This window comes from Macrosteles quadrilineatus, unplaced genomic scaffold (assembly GCF_028750875.1).
Source record: "Macrosteles quadrilineatus isolate MER2022 unplaced genomic scaffold, UCM_ALF_1.0 Scaffold_3__2_contigs__length_128488019, whole genome shotgun sequence".
NCBI classification, from domain to species: Eukaryota; Metazoa; Arthropoda; class Insecta; order Hemiptera; family Cicadellidae; genus Macrosteles; species Macrosteles quadrilineatus.
The window spans coordinates 74,717,359-74,735,831 of record NW_026542596.1 but is presented as its reverse complement, the minus strand read 5'-3'; the positions used below and the strand labels follow the sequence as shown (position 1 = coordinate 74,735,831).

At 32.8% G+C, this 18,473-nt stretch overlaps 1 protein-coding gene across 5 annotated transcripts in view; it reads right to left on the bottom strand.

The window, feature by feature from the left end:
- LOC128988498 (arginine-glutamic acid dipeptide repeats protein-like) overlaps positions 1-18,473 on the bottom strand; it is a 47,558-nt gene that overhangs the window by 26,946 nt on the left and 2,139 nt on the right. For all 5 annotated transcript variants that reach the window (XM_054409835.1, XM_054409837.1, XM_054409838.1 and 2 more), the window contains exons 2-7: positions 8,352-8,435; positions 4,732-4,965; positions 3,885-3,983; positions 2,814-2,894; positions 1,821-1,986; positions 1,030-1,071 (exon numbers count right to left, since the gene is read on the bottom strand). In XM_054409835.1, the coding sequence (XP_054265810.1) occupies positions 1,030-1,071; positions 1,821-1,986; positions 2,814-2,894; positions 3,885-3,983; positions 4,732-4,965; positions 8,352-8,396 (667 nt within the window). In that variant the 5' untranslated portion in view covers positions 8,397-8,435. The remainder of the gene's footprint in view (positions 1-1,029; positions 1,072-1,820; positions 1,987-2,813; positions 2,895-3,884; positions 3,984-4,731; positions 4,966-8,351; positions 8,436-18,473) is intronic.

Here is an 18,473-nt window from a genome sequence, read left to right as displayed (position 1 = left end):
AATATCAGTTTAATGTGTACTTTTTATGTGTTCTATTGACCTCCTGGGACTCTTTATTCAAGTGAGTTAGTTGTGTATCCTTCCTTTCTCCTCCATAACAATTTTAAAGCCAAGATGCTTTTTTCCTTTAAAAAACTGATATATTTAAAAAACTGATATAACATAAGACTGATATTTCGTCCTGATGTATTTCCAGTATTTCCTCAAACTGACACTTCTCTTCAACCTACTCCCTGAGCCAAGTCCTACATCAGAACGAAATATCTGTCTTAAATGTTTTGTGTTCTTTTTTTGTTTACCTATCAGCCCCTGGACTCTAACTTTCTCAGGTTTAAGCTAGATGAACTCTATTCCTTTTCAAAAAATCCTTACTATACAATTGTCTTTCCTGTATAATAACCCATTAAAAACTTTAAAATTAAAGTCATTAGTAAAAATTTGTAATAGATGCAATTTCTGTTTTAAAAATTCTGTAAAAGGTAATGTCGAACCAAGTCATAGGTAATATTTATATTTTTATTTTAAACTAAGTTAAAATTCATTAGCTCCAGAATAAATTAAGCTATCACAAAGAAGTAAACCGTATAGCTTAATCGATTAAAATATACATCGAATGTTGTCAAACAGCTATTTTTTACACATTGATAACTAATCAATATGCCAGCTCCAAATTAATTTAGTCAATTTTGATACATACCTACATTTAATTTCTATTAATGACATGGGACCAAAAATATATTTTGGGGTTTTTAAGCACCCTTTTGAATAAAAAAATGTGGATGTAGCACTAGGAGTATTTAAATAGCTGTTCTCGGTCACAGCTATTATTGAAAATGTGAAACACCTGTATTAACTTCAATCACTGTGTAATAATGTAGTGTCGTTGATATACCGATACCTGTAATAATTAAATACCATGGGTAAACAATCACTTAAACAGTGTAACTTATTAAATAATTCTAACAACGTATTACAATACTTTTAAACTTGCTTTTAACCTTGAAAAATTGAAAATATCTAACGTCGTACCTTGCTCCTTTGGATTAGGTGAGGGTCTGGATCCACCGGTAGCTACAAAAATAAATTGTATTATATAAGGTGTTGAAATTTTATATAGTGTAAAGCTAACAAATATTTGTTAAAGGCATAATCAGCATGTCAACCAACTCCCCTACATAAGAGTCTTGTACTAAGTGTCCTTTTGTCATAGTCTGTTCCATGAAGTCCCATGAATCGCAGAAACCATGACTAGATTACAAAATAAATTAAGAGAGTGTTTACATGCACTGTAGAATTAGTTGTAACAATATATATGATTGAACAAATATTGCTTTTCCGTTGTAGCTTCTACTTTCAGTAAAAAATTAGAAAAAAATAAAAAAATCGTTCTCTAGCCTTGAAAACTATTTGTAAATAATAAGTACTTAGACCCTTATTGGCTTTTATTTACATCCAAACTTATGAGGTAGGCCTAGTTCAATTTACGTTTTGCCCAAAAAATTTAAGATTTACATGGTAACAGGTGACATGGCTTACACATGGTTTAATATGTAAACTTTTTCAACAACTGTTTTTTATTCAATAATGCTTTAACTTGTGGGTTTGAACACCTATATTCACAAACAGATTTGAATGTATATCATACAAAGAGTATAATAATAAGGAACTGTAAGTTGTCTTTCATAGCTAGTAGGTAAAATTTAGAGTTATTTTCTACCCTACTCTACTCAACTCAATATTTAGAATCAATAATACTTGTTTCAGTCACATGGTTGAAGACTTCCGCGCTCTAAAGGTTTATTAAAGATAGGCCGACTTACCGTTTGTGTCCTGAGATGAGGGACTGTTATTATGAGGTGTACCGCCGCGGGTCTGACGTGTGTTCCGGTTGCGCCGGAGAGAACCTTGGCGTCTGCGCCGGTGCGGCCGGTTGTTGGTAGCACCGGGAGTCTTTTTCCACAGGTAGTAGAACTCCACTAACTCTGACTGTAAGCACAAAAATATTTTTACTTTTTCCATTTTGTGTGAGTCAATAAACAATATTCACTCTCAAAATCTTACATAATAGTGGCCTACATTGACCCAATAAAGTAGGAAAGTAGGACTCTTTTGCACAATTTGCACATTTTAATAAGCCTCAAACCCTGTTTCAGAGGCAAAACAAACAATGCAATTCTCTTTTACTTTTCAAATTTTACGCTTGTTTAAAACAGTTATTGGGTGAATAAAACTACTAGGCTAATTTACAACACATTTAGATCCACACCATAAATAGTGATTTACCTTCCTAAATCAGGTTATAATAACTATAAAAAAGTTGCCTATTAAAAATCTACCATAAACTGTTATGTCTTGTTGACAATCCGACTGTGTTTAACATTCAACAGAAGGATCAGTTGATCATATTTAAACCGTTATAAAGAAAGTTGGTCAGCATCACTGAATCTTCAAAAGCAAGCCGTAGATACAAATCAAACGCTGGAGTGACGCCCTAAATGAAATAACCATTTCGTTACCATTCGTTCCTCTGCTAGATCATAAGCTTTAAAATTACACCTTATTCTTAAAAATCAGTTAAGTAGGACAGCTGAAAAGGGATGTTACTTTGAAAACCCTTACTGTATTAAGTAGACAGATTGAGTTTTTTATAATTACAAAACTTTATAACATAAAAGGATTTGATGTACACAAGAAGGGGGCTTTACCTATAAAGACAAGCATGCAGGAACTGGTGATAAAGATGAGATAGATTTGTCAAAACAACACTGTGTGTTTTATATTACCAAAAATTGGCAAATTTTAAAGAAACTTACAGTGTCTTTGTGAGGCAGCAGGTCTTTTCGAATCCGAAAGAAGTTCTTGCCGAACTGCCGTAATCCTTTCACAAAGCGTTTCTGGAAAAGAAAATCATGATTGACTATGAAGAAAAAAAATGAAAGGCAATAAATTTCCTAGGTTAACACGTTCGCTGCTACAGACGTTCCGGAACGTCAGCCGGGCCACGGCGCCAGGAGCTAGGAACGTCAACGTTCATTGTTGTTTAACGTTTCCATGGATAAGCCAGCTCGTCACAAGTGTCCTATATTTCTTTCCAGCTCGTGGGGACGTAGGCCTACTTTTCTGACAATAAAAAATATAGTTTCTCAAAATCACCACTAGGGTCGTTTGGAACAGGGCTTTGTCCCATTTCTTTCTTGCTAGATAGCGACACTACTTTACCGACTGCAACCTGGGTAGTGCTGCTATCTATCAGAATCACTTAGTACTATGTCCAAAGCCAATTTTATTGGAGAACATTGCCATCCTGTATATCTACTGTTGTTTTTACTGTAATTCAGTGTATCGGTGGCAATGTCACGCAGCGGCCGAGCCTTAGTTCAGCTCCTGACGCTGTCCCGGCATCTAGCGGTCAGCAGCGAATATGTTAATGCCAATGTTGTTAACTTAAGAATTGAATTTTGTTACTCAAGTTTCATCTTGTAAACTTTTATTTCAGCTTACAAACCTTTCACTAGGCTAAATAAGGATTTTTTATTGTTTGAAAAATATATAACAATCTGCTCTCAAATCATTTTATTTGGATGAAATATCAATTAGATGTTATGTTACCTCAATTGTGTAGCTGGTTAAGGTAACTTACCTAAACTCTATCCTTTTGGTAGAAAAAATTCCAAAACCAAAGTAATTGTTTGAGGTTATACTAATCTTACTTTGGTCAATTTGAGGTTTAGGTCAAGCTAATTTTGTTTTTCTTTATTTCTAATATTTAGCATTAGCCAACCAAAATCATTTCTATTACTAAATAACTAATTACGAAAATCACGAATCTTTATTTCAGAGGTAATTACTGCATGTTTATTGCCTATTTATTATTATAAACTTACCGTTTCTTCTTCGCACCACTTTTTATCAATTCCTTTGGGAACAGGACACTTGACTAGTGCTTGTAAAGCTTTTCCTGGGTCGTAACCTGAATCGTGAAGCTGAAAACACAAATCCAGCAGTTAAAGTGCAATTAGGAATAAGTAGGCTTACATAAATCAAGTAACGGTATCCTAAGAAATAGTCATCTCACATCAACAATTTATAGATAAATAATTATTCCAAAAGATTATCACTAATAAAAAAAAATCATCATTAAGGTAGAAAATGGATGAAAAATAAATGATTGGAGGTTTAATATTTATTATTAGGATTATCTTTTGACTATTTCCTTACATCTTGCATTATTTCTTTTAGATATTTAAACGATGTTAAGGCGATGATTTTTTTACTACAATTACAATTTGTGCAAGGACACTTAAATTCCATCTAAGATTTCTAACTTGTTCTAGCCTAAAAATATTACCTATTTAAAAGAATCAATCTATTTAAAATTTTTAAAAACTAGAAACAATTTATTTTGTTTTAACAAAATTATTTTTTTTTTCAAAATTACAAATTAAATTTGTTTCTTAGCGCACAGTCTGCAAAGATGCATTTAGATCTGTACAACAATTTAAATGCATAAAAACCATTCAATAGATTTTTTCTGAAAAAAAAAAGATTATAAACTTTCGAACCGGGAAACAAGGAAAGTTAAAACAGATGGTTTGAAAATTATAATAACACACCATACAGAAAGAGTAGTTACGTCTAACCCACATATCAAGCGAGATGACACCAGAGTTGCTTTTTGCTTTTCTACTAAACTAATGAAACTTAAAACAAAACATCTGAAAACAAACTCACAACATCAAGAGCGTTGATGGTGGTATCGTCTCTGCTGGCGGCCACACAGCCGTCGTCCGCAGACCCGCCGTCACACATGCCCGCAAACGCAGCCATAGATCGAGCTGCGCGCAAGTACATGAGCAGGTCTCCGTCTAGTGCCATGGCCGGCAGCCATCTTAGCTCCTCTCGTTCTTTGCTCAACTCCGGATCACCTGCACTGCTTACTGTGGTGCGATATTCTGGGAGACGTGCCTATGCAACATTAACACTATAGCAGTCACAGACACAAATGAATCTACTGAGATAAAGTCTTTCTGTTTAAATGTCTCTTGATCGTGAGAAGGATATATTATATTTTGAACACAGACACCGATAGGCCTTTTTGTCATTGGGCTGATGGTGGACAATGATTTCTCACGTTTTGACAAGGTAATAGCAAGACCAGGGGTTGCATTGTTACCTTACAAGATAAAAAAATGCATATATAGAAAATGGTTTATGTTTTTTTTTGCGTCAATCGATCTGTGATGTAGTTAAATACCCCCGCCGTAGCAAACCTGCAGACTAAGCGAATTTCCATTAGCCTGATTGTATTTACACTAAAATGCCTACTTAAAAATATCACATTTATTCCCTATTTAAAAAGAATTAGTTTAACGAGTACTTAGGTTTGCTGCAACAGGGAGGGTAAATATGTGGTTTTTTTGTATCTTGTAAAATGTTAATGTATTTTCCAAATTCGATCAAAATATGTTTATAAACAAGCAAACTACAACAGTTGACTTATTCTCTATAAGAATAAAATGGACATTTTATATTAGGTAACAATTTTTTGTAATTTTCTCCGTAACCCTTAGGCGCACAATAACACTTCAAGATATTAAATTATTTGTTTTTTTAAGCCCTACAAAATGGTTTGGAAAGAAATTGTGAAATTTTGTGGTTTTAGGGTGAAAAAATGGGAAAAAGGTTTTTTTATCCCAAAAACCGGGTTCCCATAGTCCGATCATGCTGGTTTGCGAACTCGTTCAAATAAATGTAGGTTTACACGCTTATACCAAATTTCATCAAAATATGATCATTTTTGCTTGAGTTATCGTGCTAACAGACACATATATATATATAAATTTGAACGGATGGTGTTTTTGGCCTCTGGGGACCTCAAAACAAAAAACTAAATCAGTCCCGTGTCCAGGTCTTACCATGAGTACTACGGTAAATCAAATCTTTTTATTGTCTTTCAGCTCTACAAAAGCAATTGACATTGTCAAATGGCATCTTATCATTAAAGCATTAAACATAGTCATAGAATAAATAACAGGAAGCTTGATCTTAAAAAAATTATTTAAAAACTTATTTATATCTAAAACCTCCAAGGACAAGAACATATCTACAGAGTAAAAACATTTTAATTTTAACCATGAATCAAGGACTGTTTTGAATTTTTTTATTGGAATCGTTACTGCAGAAGGGGACAATTTATTAAAAAATTGTATACTAAGATATTTGTAGCTATTGTGTGTAAGTGTAAGTCTTGTAAGTGGTAAGTTGAGATGATGGCTATTTCTTGTGTAATGTTTATGTATGTCAGATCGGATGCTATACTGGTCTATATTCTCTTCTACGTATAATAAGCAATTTAAAATTTATAAAGATGGAAGGGTTAGGATATTTAGGGCCTTAAAATCTGCTTTGCAATCTTCCCTGGGCATTGTTCCTCTAATGCACCTGACTGCTTTCCTTTGCCATTTGAAAACGGTTTTGGCTCCTACAGAGTTACCCCATAAGAGAACACCATATTGTAGGTGAGAATGGAAAAATGCGTAGTAACAATTTAGAATAATTTGTTCACTTACATTGTTCTTTAATTTGTTAAATAAAAATACAGTTCTAGCCAATTTACTACATAAAAAGTTTGTATGCTCAATCCAATTCAGCTTCTGATCAATATGGATTCCTAGCAATTTTACTGATTTATTGTCATTAGAATTTATTCTAAGGTTAAAATGAATTTCTTCTGTTTTTGAGTTGTTAATCCTTAATTCATTTCCCCGAAACCACTCTTCAGCCAACTTTAACACCCCATCCCGTTCTTCAAGCGCTTTGTTCAGATTTTGACCACTTGTGAGGAATGTAGTATCATCAGCATAAAGAGTGGTTTTACAGGGAACAAAACAAGGCAAATCATTAATAAAAACAATAAAAAGTAGAGGCCCAAAGACTGATCCTTGAGGTATGCCAATTTTGATTTTTAACATATTAGATCTTGAATTATTTACCTGCACCAGCTGGAAACGGTTCACCAAATATGAGCTTAACAGATTTAATGATTTTTCAACTACTCCGTAAAAAGCCAATTTTTTAATAAGAATTTCATGAGAGACTGAGTCAAAAGCTTTAGCCAAATCAATTAATTTGATTTGCAGATTGCAAGATTAATTTTAAGTTGCAGACATATTAATTTTACTATCACAACTGTTAAAAATATCTGTGATTATGTTTTCCAAGGCCTTGATTGTGGACAAATTTGATCTAAAACCAAACTGACTATCACAGAACAAGTTATTTTTTTCAAAATTTGAATAAATTTGTTGGTGTAGACAGTGTTCTAATATTTTAGAAAGAATTGGGATTAGAGATATCGGTCTGTAATTATTTGGATCAGTTTTTTCCCCTTTTTTGAAGATTGGTATTGTAACTGATATTTTAAGACATATAGCTAATAGCTATTATTAGCTAATAGCTAATAGCATATAGTAATAGCTTATTCCCTATATGGGAAATTCGCTAAAACAACTACAGCTGTTTCATTCCGCTGGAGCACACCTTCAGGTTGTAGAAAGCTGAAATAAATATGTTTTCCTCTGTGGATGAGTTAGTTAAGATATATAGTGTCTATGAAACACGAAATACACAAATACAACATTAAAATTGACACCAATTTAACATGTTCTACAACCTGAAGATTGATTGATTGACGCAAAAGGCCTAACATAAACCATTTTACATTACAATTTTTGATCCAGAGACTTACACACCATGAAAAAAAATACAGTGAACCTCGATAACAAGATTCTCATGGGGATTATTAAGCTAGACTTGTAATCAAGGTTGACTTCTTAGTGAGGTTTGTAATAACATGTGATTAGGGGTAAAATAAATTCAAGGGGATTTAAAAATTTCACTTGTTATCAAGGGTGTCTTGTTATTGAGGGTCTTTTTATCAAGGTTCTACTGTATTATGTTTTTGTAGATACATAGGACCTACCGAATATGTTGTTTTAAAAATCTTCCAAGAAAACTAGACAACAAATTGATTGGGGCAACTTACTATTGCTAATGCTTACAAAATAATTAAACTACAAATGATACTTGGGCTCCAACAAAAAGTTTCTTTTAGACCCACTACTAGCAAATCTGAACATTGAGCACCATTTGAAGATGGCTACAACATATTTTCATCAACAAAAAGCACCATCTTACGGTCAACAGCAATAAGCTGAAACATTTAAATGCCAAAATAAACAAGTCTTGAGTTTGATTCCTCATGATTCCCTAAACCATTAATAAAAAAAACATTATTTCCTCAATTTGACTAACTTAACCATAACAATAACAAATTTAATAAGTAGTGTTACCTGATGAGACGGTCCAATTCTAATCTCTCCTTGAGTAGACACCATGACGAACACACATACAGGCCAAGCCCTGAATCACCAGCCCTGCAACAGAAGCACATTACAATGTTCTACATTATCTACTAGTCAATTAGTGGGAAATCATTTAAATGATCCCATCAAGTAAGCTGATATGCCACGATCACAAAAAAGGACAATTCAATTAGATTGCTTCCTTAACCATTTTATTTGGCTTTTCTCAGCTGATTTTCAAAATGGATTTATGAGTTCTGGTGAAGCAGCTACTTTTTGACAGTTTTGTACATGGCGGTTCTAATATCAGTTAGTGTAGTGTGCTATAACATTTAAGTTGCCTCTTTCTCTTACCTTTGGAGTGTATACCCAAACTCAGGAGTATTTTGCCACTCTGAGTCCTATTTTGGAGGTTCCTTAGATGTACCAAGTAAGAGGCCTCGAAGGCAATAAAGACGCTTCCAAATCGCAAAAAAAACCAAGATTTTTTTGGGGGAAAGCCCGAAATGTTAAGGATCTAAAAACAATAACAGTCTGTACATACAGTAGGTAGATAAAAGACAAACTATTTTACCATCTTTAAGTTATCTTAGAATAAAAGCAAGTGACTGTAATTTATTACAAAGGAGTGAGTTATTAGTCAGTGAAAGCTACTGACTATTGAAACTCTCCCGAAACTCCGTGGGCATGTTCTTTAGGTCAAAGCAAACAAAATATATCAATGAATAATCTCTACAATATATCATATAAACATATGCCCTATCTCGCTTCGTTTTCCGTCTGTCAGTGTGTATGTATTTTTTGCATAACTTCCCATAACTTTTAAACGACTAAGGTGCGAACTTCAAACTTGGTACGTATGATGACTAATAGGATCTATTCTTTTGCAAAGCATCAAGTTTCTACTTTCTACAATTTCAATATGGCGGCCATTTTAATTTTTCAAAGCTTTATAACTCAAAAACCATATGATTTATAAATAGGTTACAAATGACCAAAAGAATGGAAATCTGATTCCCTTTACAGAAATGTACAATTTTTACAGGGTCATTACACAAATAACGGAGAAAATTGTATTTTTATAAAGGTAATACCTGTTAATTTTTTTAATTTGCCCAAATGTTTTGTTTTAACTTTAGAAAATTTTATATTTCCCCCTTATTTGTGTTATGACCCTATACAAATTGTACATTTCTGTAAAGGGAATTAAATTTACACCCTTTTAGCGAATTTCCCATATAGGGAATAAGCTATTACCGTAGTACTCATAGTAAGACCTGGACGCGGGACCGTTTTTTTTTTTCGTTTTGAGGTCCCTAGATGCCAAAAACACCACCTGTTCAAATTCATATATACATATATATATATATATTTATATATTTATGAAAAATATAAAAATAGGGCTACTATATATATATATATATATATATATATATATATATATATATATATATATATATATATGTGTCCGTTAGCACAATAACTCGAGCAAAAATGATCCCATTTTGATGAAATTTGGTACAAACGTGTAAACCTACGTTTATTCGAACGAGTTCGCGATCCAGCATGATCGGACCATGGGAACGGGGGTGTTTTATGGGGTAAAAGTAGGTTTTTCCCATTTTTGACCCCAAAAACAAAAAATTTAGCAATTTCTTTCCAAACCATTTTGTAGGGCTTAAAAAAACAAATAATTTAGTATATTGAAGCATTATTATTCGCCTAATGGTTACGGAGAAAATTTAAAAAAATTGTAAATTTAAAATTTCCATGTTATTCTTATGGAGAATAAGTAAACTGTTGTAGTTTGCTTGTTTATGAACATATTTTGATCAAATTTGGAAAATGTTTTTATTTCTTACTAACTACTAACATTTTACAAAAAAAAAACAGTTTTACCCTCCCTGATGCAGCAAACCTACTCATTAAACTAATTCTATTTAAATCGGGAATAAATGTTATTTTTAAGTAGACATTTCAGTGTAAATCCAATCAGTCAAATGGAAATTCGCCTAGTCTGCAGGTTTGCTGCGGCGGGGGTATTTGTCATTTGAAACCTTTTTATAAACCCTATGGTTATTGAGTTTTTAAGCTTTGAAAAAATAAAATGGCCGCCATTTTGAATTTATAGAAAGTAGAAACTTGATGCTTTGCAAAAGAATGGTTCCTATTAGTCATCATACATGTACCAAGTTTGAAGCTGGTACCTCAAGTGGTTCCAAAGTTATGGGAAGTTATGTAAAAATACACACCGACAGACGGAAATTGAAGCAAGATAGGGCATATGTTTATGTGACATTTTTTGTTTGTTTTGATCAATGGAACACGACCACAGAGTTTTGGGAGAGAGTTTCGAAACACCCTGTATACTACACTGGAGTACCTATATTGAATGGTGATGATGATATAATCTGAGAGTAGAAACTGGCCAGAGGTTTTAATTTGCACTTTTAACACTAAAGGCTCCTTTCCTGTAGGTCGATATAAAATTGACAATTTGTATAATTTTGAAATGCCATTAATTATTTAAAGATTTTAGTATCAAACTAGAGCTCGCCCCGTGTTCAAAAACTTGACGAAAAGTATGTATTGTGCAAACTTCTCTATTTTCACCACACGCTATAAATAAATCATGTGATTGCAATTTCTTTCATTTGTTTTGATTTTCTCTTTAAATTTTGTTGTTATTTTGTCACCAACATAGCAACCCATAAGGCCCAATTAAATTTTTTGTGCTTATTTTTTGGGACTATTTTAATTCATAAAGGGACTCTGTACATCTACCGGCAAATATCTTTCTAACAGTGCGTAGATTTTCCCTTCGATGCACAGAAGCTGAGGAAAAAGGTTTTCAATTAACATGCTTGTCTATAAATAGCCTATACAGTATAGAACCAGCCCATATTTTAAATCTCCATAAAAGAAAAGTTTAATTTCCATTTTTGACCCAATTAACATAAATATTCTAAAAAATACAAATAATTTTCAAAATAAAAATAAAACCTGCACATATAGGATCTTCTTTTGGTTCAACCCGCGTGTAATTTGGTCCAGTAGTAGGCCTATGGTCAGGCTAGCTGTCAGTTTTGTCAAACTTTTTTTAATATATAAGATTCTGTGTTATAACAAATCAAATGTGTTTTTGAAGTTGCATCGCAACACATGACAGATCCGATACAGCCCTAGGCAGGTATTAATTGTCGAAAAAAATCCAAAGCTTTCAAAAGTTGTCCCCGTTTATAAGAAGGGCCCGAGGGACAGTCCTGGTAGTTACCGCCCTATATCTCTGGTTTCTGTTGTGGGAAAAGTGCTCGAGTCAGTTGTCAAAGTGCAATTAATGAATTATTTAGAATCGTTTGGGTTACTTTCAAATTGGCAATTTGGGTTTAGAGCCGGCAGATGCGCCACGGATGCCGTTAGGTGTCTAGTACAGTCTGTCTTAAACTCATTTGAAGGAGGAGCCCTTACTCAGGCGACCTTAGTTGACTTGAGGGGAGATGCCCACTTTTTAGATTTAATGCATTTTATATGGGTAAACATCGTGTTGCTTAGGTACCATTTAAGAAAGAACCCTTTTAGCTATGCATATCAAATTTTAACTACTTATTTGTATTGACATTTAAGACAAACTGTACTAATTTAAATATGTTCTACCAAAAAAATCATATTTTATTAAAATTTTTAAAATATATAATTTTTTTCACTATTTTACAAATATTAATTAATTTTATTGTTAATGTTTTTTTAAACATAGAAGCAAACTTTTAGTACACTTTGTGGGCCATGATGTCCTAAGTAACAGAAAAAAATTTGAAGTCAGTGGTACTTATAAAAGTCTGGAAAATGGTACCTAAACATTAAAAAACACAGTTTCGGAAAAACTCATTTAAAGTCAAGCCTAGGCCTACCCTATGCCACATTATTCCTCATCACAAACAGCACTATTATTATATACACATATGTTATGAAGAAAGAAAAACAAACAGAAAAAGATTTTTGTTGACTATTTAACCTAGCAACAACATTTATTCAGTGCAACCATTCAACAAAATTAAATTTCTAACATAAATTTAATTGACGCTAATTCAGCCCATTGTGACTAAAACCGAGTGTGTAGTACTATTTATATTATTTTTTATGATTGTTAGACTGTAGTAAATATATTAAAATTATATATTTTCTGAATCAGGAAAAGATGAAGAATTTTTCAATGCAATAAACAAAAAATTAATTTTTTGACCGAAAAACTGGGCATCTCCCCTTGAGTAAGGCATTTGATTGTGTTCCACACTCCTTACTCTTCAACAAGCTTGACTACTACGGTATTCGTGGCGCAGAGCTGGAATTTTTCAGGTCATATATGTCAGAGCGCAGACAGTTCGTTGAGATTGGAGGGATAAAGTCCTCTGTGAGGAATGTCACCTCAGGAGTTCCTCAGGGCTCGGTCCTGGGACCTGTGCTCTTCCTAATAATGATAAATGATCTGGACGATAACTTGAGCTGTAGATCCCTGATGTATGCTGATGATTCAACTTTCATAACTAGTCATTGTAGTATAAAGGAACTCACTCAATTATCTTCATTAGTTTTGAATGACGCAAAGCACTGGTTTAATGTAAATGGGTTTAACATGAACTCAGACAAAACACAGTCAATTGTTTTTAGGCTAGGTGCAATTCCCGACAATGAGAAACCAATGTCTGTAAGCGTCAACCTTTTAGGTATAGATCTAGATTGTGGTTTAACTTGGGAGAATCACATAAAAAGTGTCAGTCGTAAGTTGTCCAGAGTATTGTTTCTGATTAGGAGGCTAAGAGATTTTGTACCACCGCAGTATGTAAGATGTGCCTATTTTGCATTTTTTCAAAGCCATTTGCTGTATGGAATATTGCTGTGGGGAAATTCAACTCATATTAATAGTGTATTAAAGATTCAGAAGAAGGCAATTAGGCTTTTAACTAACTCTAGGCGGCACGCACATTGTAAACCTCTTTTTAGGTCAAAACAAATCCTTACAGTTGTAAATCTGTACATACTTGAATGTGTAATGTTTGTAACGAGCAACCCAAATCTGTTTGCACAAAGAGGTGTTTTTCATACTCATCAGACAAGAGGCAGGATGGCACTTGATAGGCCCTATACTAGATTAGCAACTGTTCAGAGGAGTTTCTGCAGTGTATCTATTAAAATTGTAAACGCCCTTCCTAACACCTGGCTAGGCCTATCAAGCAAACAAATCAAACATAAGTTGTTAGAATGGCTTATGGACCATCCCTGTTATGACTTAAATGAGTTTTTTGTAGAAAGTGCCAACATGATATTCTAGTCATTATATTTATTCTGACTGTCATTATATTTATTTAGTATTAATCTTATAACTCTATGCATGTTTTTTTCTATCTATTTAACTGTACAGCTATTTATTTATTGTAGCGTCTGTGATATGCAAGCCTTTCTATTTTGTATGCTAAAATGTGACTGTGATAATGTATCGCTATTGTTTTATATATGTGTCTCTGACGAGGTCTATTGTAATCAATGATTATTTAATGACCAATAAAGTACTTGATTACTTGATTACATCCAGGACCAGGGAACTTGATACCGGAACTCGGTTGGGTACTGTTTGATCCAGAGAATTTTTTATGACACAAAATTTAAATACGGTATACGAAATTCAATCACAGACACTATAGATACTCTGATTTTATCAGTATAATATCCATCGATGTAATGCAACATATGTCTAGTAGGCCTATAACGTTATATTTTTCTGTTGTCAAATCAGCACACTACCTACTTAAAATTTTAAAAGTTGTAAAATGACTTATTAAAGATTTCTTTGAACTGTAATACCTTTTTAAAAGGTAAATAAGTATTGCTAAGGTGATTGAAAATATTTGTTTTAATTTATTGTGATGTATTTAAGCAAAATTATATTCATGAAAGATAAGCTTTTACTCTCATTTATTTATTTAATTTACGGCAAACACCATTTTTACAATAGTTTTGTATTTGAAAATGCACTCTTATTTTCATTGAAAATTTATTGTACTTAATATGTAGGTAACTATAACTTCTCACAACTTTATTCATAAAAAGTAATTCCTGTGAAAACATTATAACATTCTATCCTACATTATTTACCAAGAATTGTTTGATTTTTACAGGCGGCTTCATGTGTAGCAAGTGCTCCAAGGGTCTAGGGTCCCAGTCACACTCAAATTTATTTATTACAAGTGACCTCGAATAGGCTATTACAAGATTTGTCAAGATAGCCTATCATTAGCCAAATATTAAAGCTAAATATTAGATTATAAGACAAATATTTTGTTTGAAGTTCTTAGTTAACAATAAGTTATGACTCATACATAAGGTAGGTACTTCTAGGAACTTTTACATTTGCCCGAATAAAATTTTAGAAAACAAGGTAACTTATTTTACATATAGGCCTACCTAGTTTGTAATTACATATTTAGAGTATTTACTTAAACCTACTACCGTACAGTAATTTGGACTAGTGTTTGCCTCCATCAGTCGGTGTATACTTTTTCTTTTTTTTTAATTATTCAATTCAATTTAGCCTATATTTCAAAATGAATTTTTCATGTTGAATAAACAATACCCTTCTAACACTATTTAATTCTCTTTAAATCACAGTTTGTCTATGCTAGTAAGAAAAAAGGAAGGGGGTAAAATGAGAAACATGTCTTACTCTTTGCCATGGAGCTCGAGTCACAGTTTTCCTGTTGAACAATAAACCAATTATTTTTAGTTACTTCTGGTTTCGATTTTTGTGTGCAAAGAGCTATTTTAAAATAGGCTAGTTAGAACCTATTGAATCACTTCCAGATAAGGAGTACGAACCTCAAATAAAAAAAAAACACATAAAGCTATAACTTATTATTAGAATGAATTGATTATTTTAAAATAAGAGCAAAAATATGCCTACTATCAGTGCAGATTAACTTTAATTATTCAAAAATGTTTTAATTTACTAAAACTCTAGGCTATTCAAGTATGATCATGTAACTTAAGAAATAAAATTTTTGGATCATTGAAAAAAATTAACACTTTTGGGATTTCTTACAAAAAAAAATGTTTCCCAAATAAAAAAAAAACTTAAAATTTGTACACTAGGCATTGGATTTTAACAGCAATACATTTTTGTTATAATTAGACAGTTTTTACAATGAATTTCAAATCATGCAAAGGTATCAAAATGTCATATTTTCATACATTTTACAACTAACAGTTCTATGTTTTTTTTAAGTTAAAAGTGTAAGAAAAATTACAAACCGTTGCTATTAGACTATGATTTTATTTTTTTTTTCCTATGCAGTGTCTTAACCTATGTCAAATTTAAAAGAATATAAATGTATTTAAAACCTAAGTTACTGTAAGCATAAATAAAACAAGTTCTCATATTTATATAATTTGTATGATTTACAAAAATATTGCTCTGTTGACTTGAATATGACATCATGGTTTAAATAAAAACAAGTTTGTGAAAATTACGGATCTAGGCTAACTAAAATAAGACTACTATTAAAATACAGTAGGTGAAAATCTTATCTTATAAATGTAAAAGTTTGTAGCCTAGATGTTTGTTTGTTTGAAGTTCAATCACGCATAAACCACTGGACGGATTGAGCTGAAATTTGGCATGATGATTGCTCACATTCCCAAATAACATATAACTTACTGTAGGCATATTCTTATCTCAAAAATCCTTTTGGGCCCCGCCCCAGTGGCTCTGTAGTTCCCCATGTTAACCTGATGAGTATTCATGTTTAAAGGGAATTAAAGAATTTAGTCAGTTGTTTCAACTAAAAAAAGATGGTTCTATGCTATACAAAAGCATTAAAAAGTTATAAGATTTACCAACAGGGTGCAGCACTATAATTTTTTTTGCATTTATGTAAACGGCTAATTTGAACTAAGCAGCAACAAAAAACTGTGAAACGCAATGAGAACTGTTAAAGTAGGATTTTTTACAGTTAGTTGTGTTTATGTTTTTAATGTCATGAATAATTTGTGATTTTTTGTGGTTTTGCAATAGTTAATTTTTCTTTATTGTTTAGGTGAAATGGTAGAACATTATGGCTATAGTAGATGTGTAATACCATAGTATACCATCAATTTAAAGAAGCAAATTTTATAAAACTTTGTCAACCCCCCCCCCCAGTTGGCCCTTTGCCCACGCAAAACTTGAGTATAGCTGCAATAAGCATTTTAAACTTATATGCCATCAACTACGAAGGACGGGTACTCTGCTAGTATGTTATAAAGGACAATGCTTACAGTTTATTTTCCTTAATGATAATTGGTTTTATTGGTTAAAGTGCTTGCCTAACAATCAAAAGGTCGCTGGTTTGATCCAAAGAAAAGTCAGTACGGTAGCTTTTTCATGGTTTGGACCTGGACATAGCTGTTCCTGATCATCTTATATATTTTAAAAAATTGGTTTTTCTTTGCCGAGTTCGTTTGGCTCTTCTACCCGACCGATTTTCATGATTGAAGTCTCAAATTTAAGGTATGCACGCACAGATTTGCCATCAAGCATCGACATATATTTATCTATAATCTCACTCGGCAGATACGTAAACAAAATTTACTCCCCATGTATTTCTTATGGGAGATAAATTTGGTTTTTCTTTGCCGAGTTCGTTTGGCTCTTCTACCCAACCGATTTTCATGATTGAGGTTTCAAACTGAAGGTATGCCCACACATATTTCACATAAAGCATCTTGACATATTTTTATCTATTATCCCACTTGGCTTACACGTTAACGAAATTGGCTCCCCATGTATTTCTTATGGGAGTTAAATTTGGGTTTTCTTTTCCGAGTTTAATTGGCTCTTCTACCCTAACGATTTTCATGATTGAGGTCTCAAATTGAAGGCTTTCACATAAGGCATCGACAAATATTTACCTACTGTACTCGTCCAAAACACATAATTTGATTTATTTTCTAATTCTTACTCAATTTCAGATGTACCTTCACCAGTTATAATTGTAAAATCCTATATATTTTAGCCTAAGAACCTTCAGTGAAATACTGGCTTTCATTTAAGGTTACAGCGATTCTGGAGAGGGTCGAGGAATGTTTCATCATAGCCTAGTAATAAATCAATACCGGTAAGTCTAGTAGTAGTGCGAACCAGCTGATTTGTTTGGAAACACACTCCAACCATTCCGCTTAGAGAATTTGCAAAAGTGTCTGCTCCTTGCCCGCAACACTTTAACTATTCTAACACCTTCTTTAACACCTAACATTAAGTTAGGCCTAACTTATGATGATATTAAACCGTCACCTGCTTCAAAACAAAAAATTGAGCGGATCGATAATAGGCTACCAATTGCCCTTCAGGGAACGATTAAGTTAAGTTAATTATATGAATTAGCCTAAGTTACTTACTAAGTGACTTAGTTGACTAAAGTCTCTACATGACTTGTAACGTGCTTTCCATTGTGAACTTGACATGAGTTATTGCTAAAGAAACTTCTTAAGTAACTTATGGAGTTGGTGACCGTGCGCTCGGAATGATCGAGTCCCACCTTGATAATAGGACTCAAGTAAGTTACAGTAGTGTCATAGGCAGTTGAATACTCAAAAGGGCTACAGTTCCATAAAGGGCCTACGATATATTATCCGATAAATAACGATATAGGCTATATCAATTTAAGGCAGTTTGATAATAATATCGCAATGATTTTATTTGTACCATATGATATTAAATTAAAACAAAAACAATAACATTGACGGATTTTTATATTTATTCGTTTAATCCCTTGTTTCCAATTAAATATTTAATAGGCCTACTAAAAATGGAAGAAATTGTGAATTTTATAAATTTATGTGATTACCATATCAACTCTTGGAAATTGCGTTGATTTTCTTTAAGAAAAATGATTTGATTCCAAAACAAGCTAAATGCAAAATAGCCTACGTGGAGACGAGATTAAGATTAGAATGAAATGCGAAAACCAGGTAGGTAACTTGATTTAGATGTCAAAAATAACGTTAAGACAAAATTTAGTTTAGTTTAGGCCTATATTTTTGAATACCGGTACACAGAGGATACGCCTCCGGTAACCGGACATG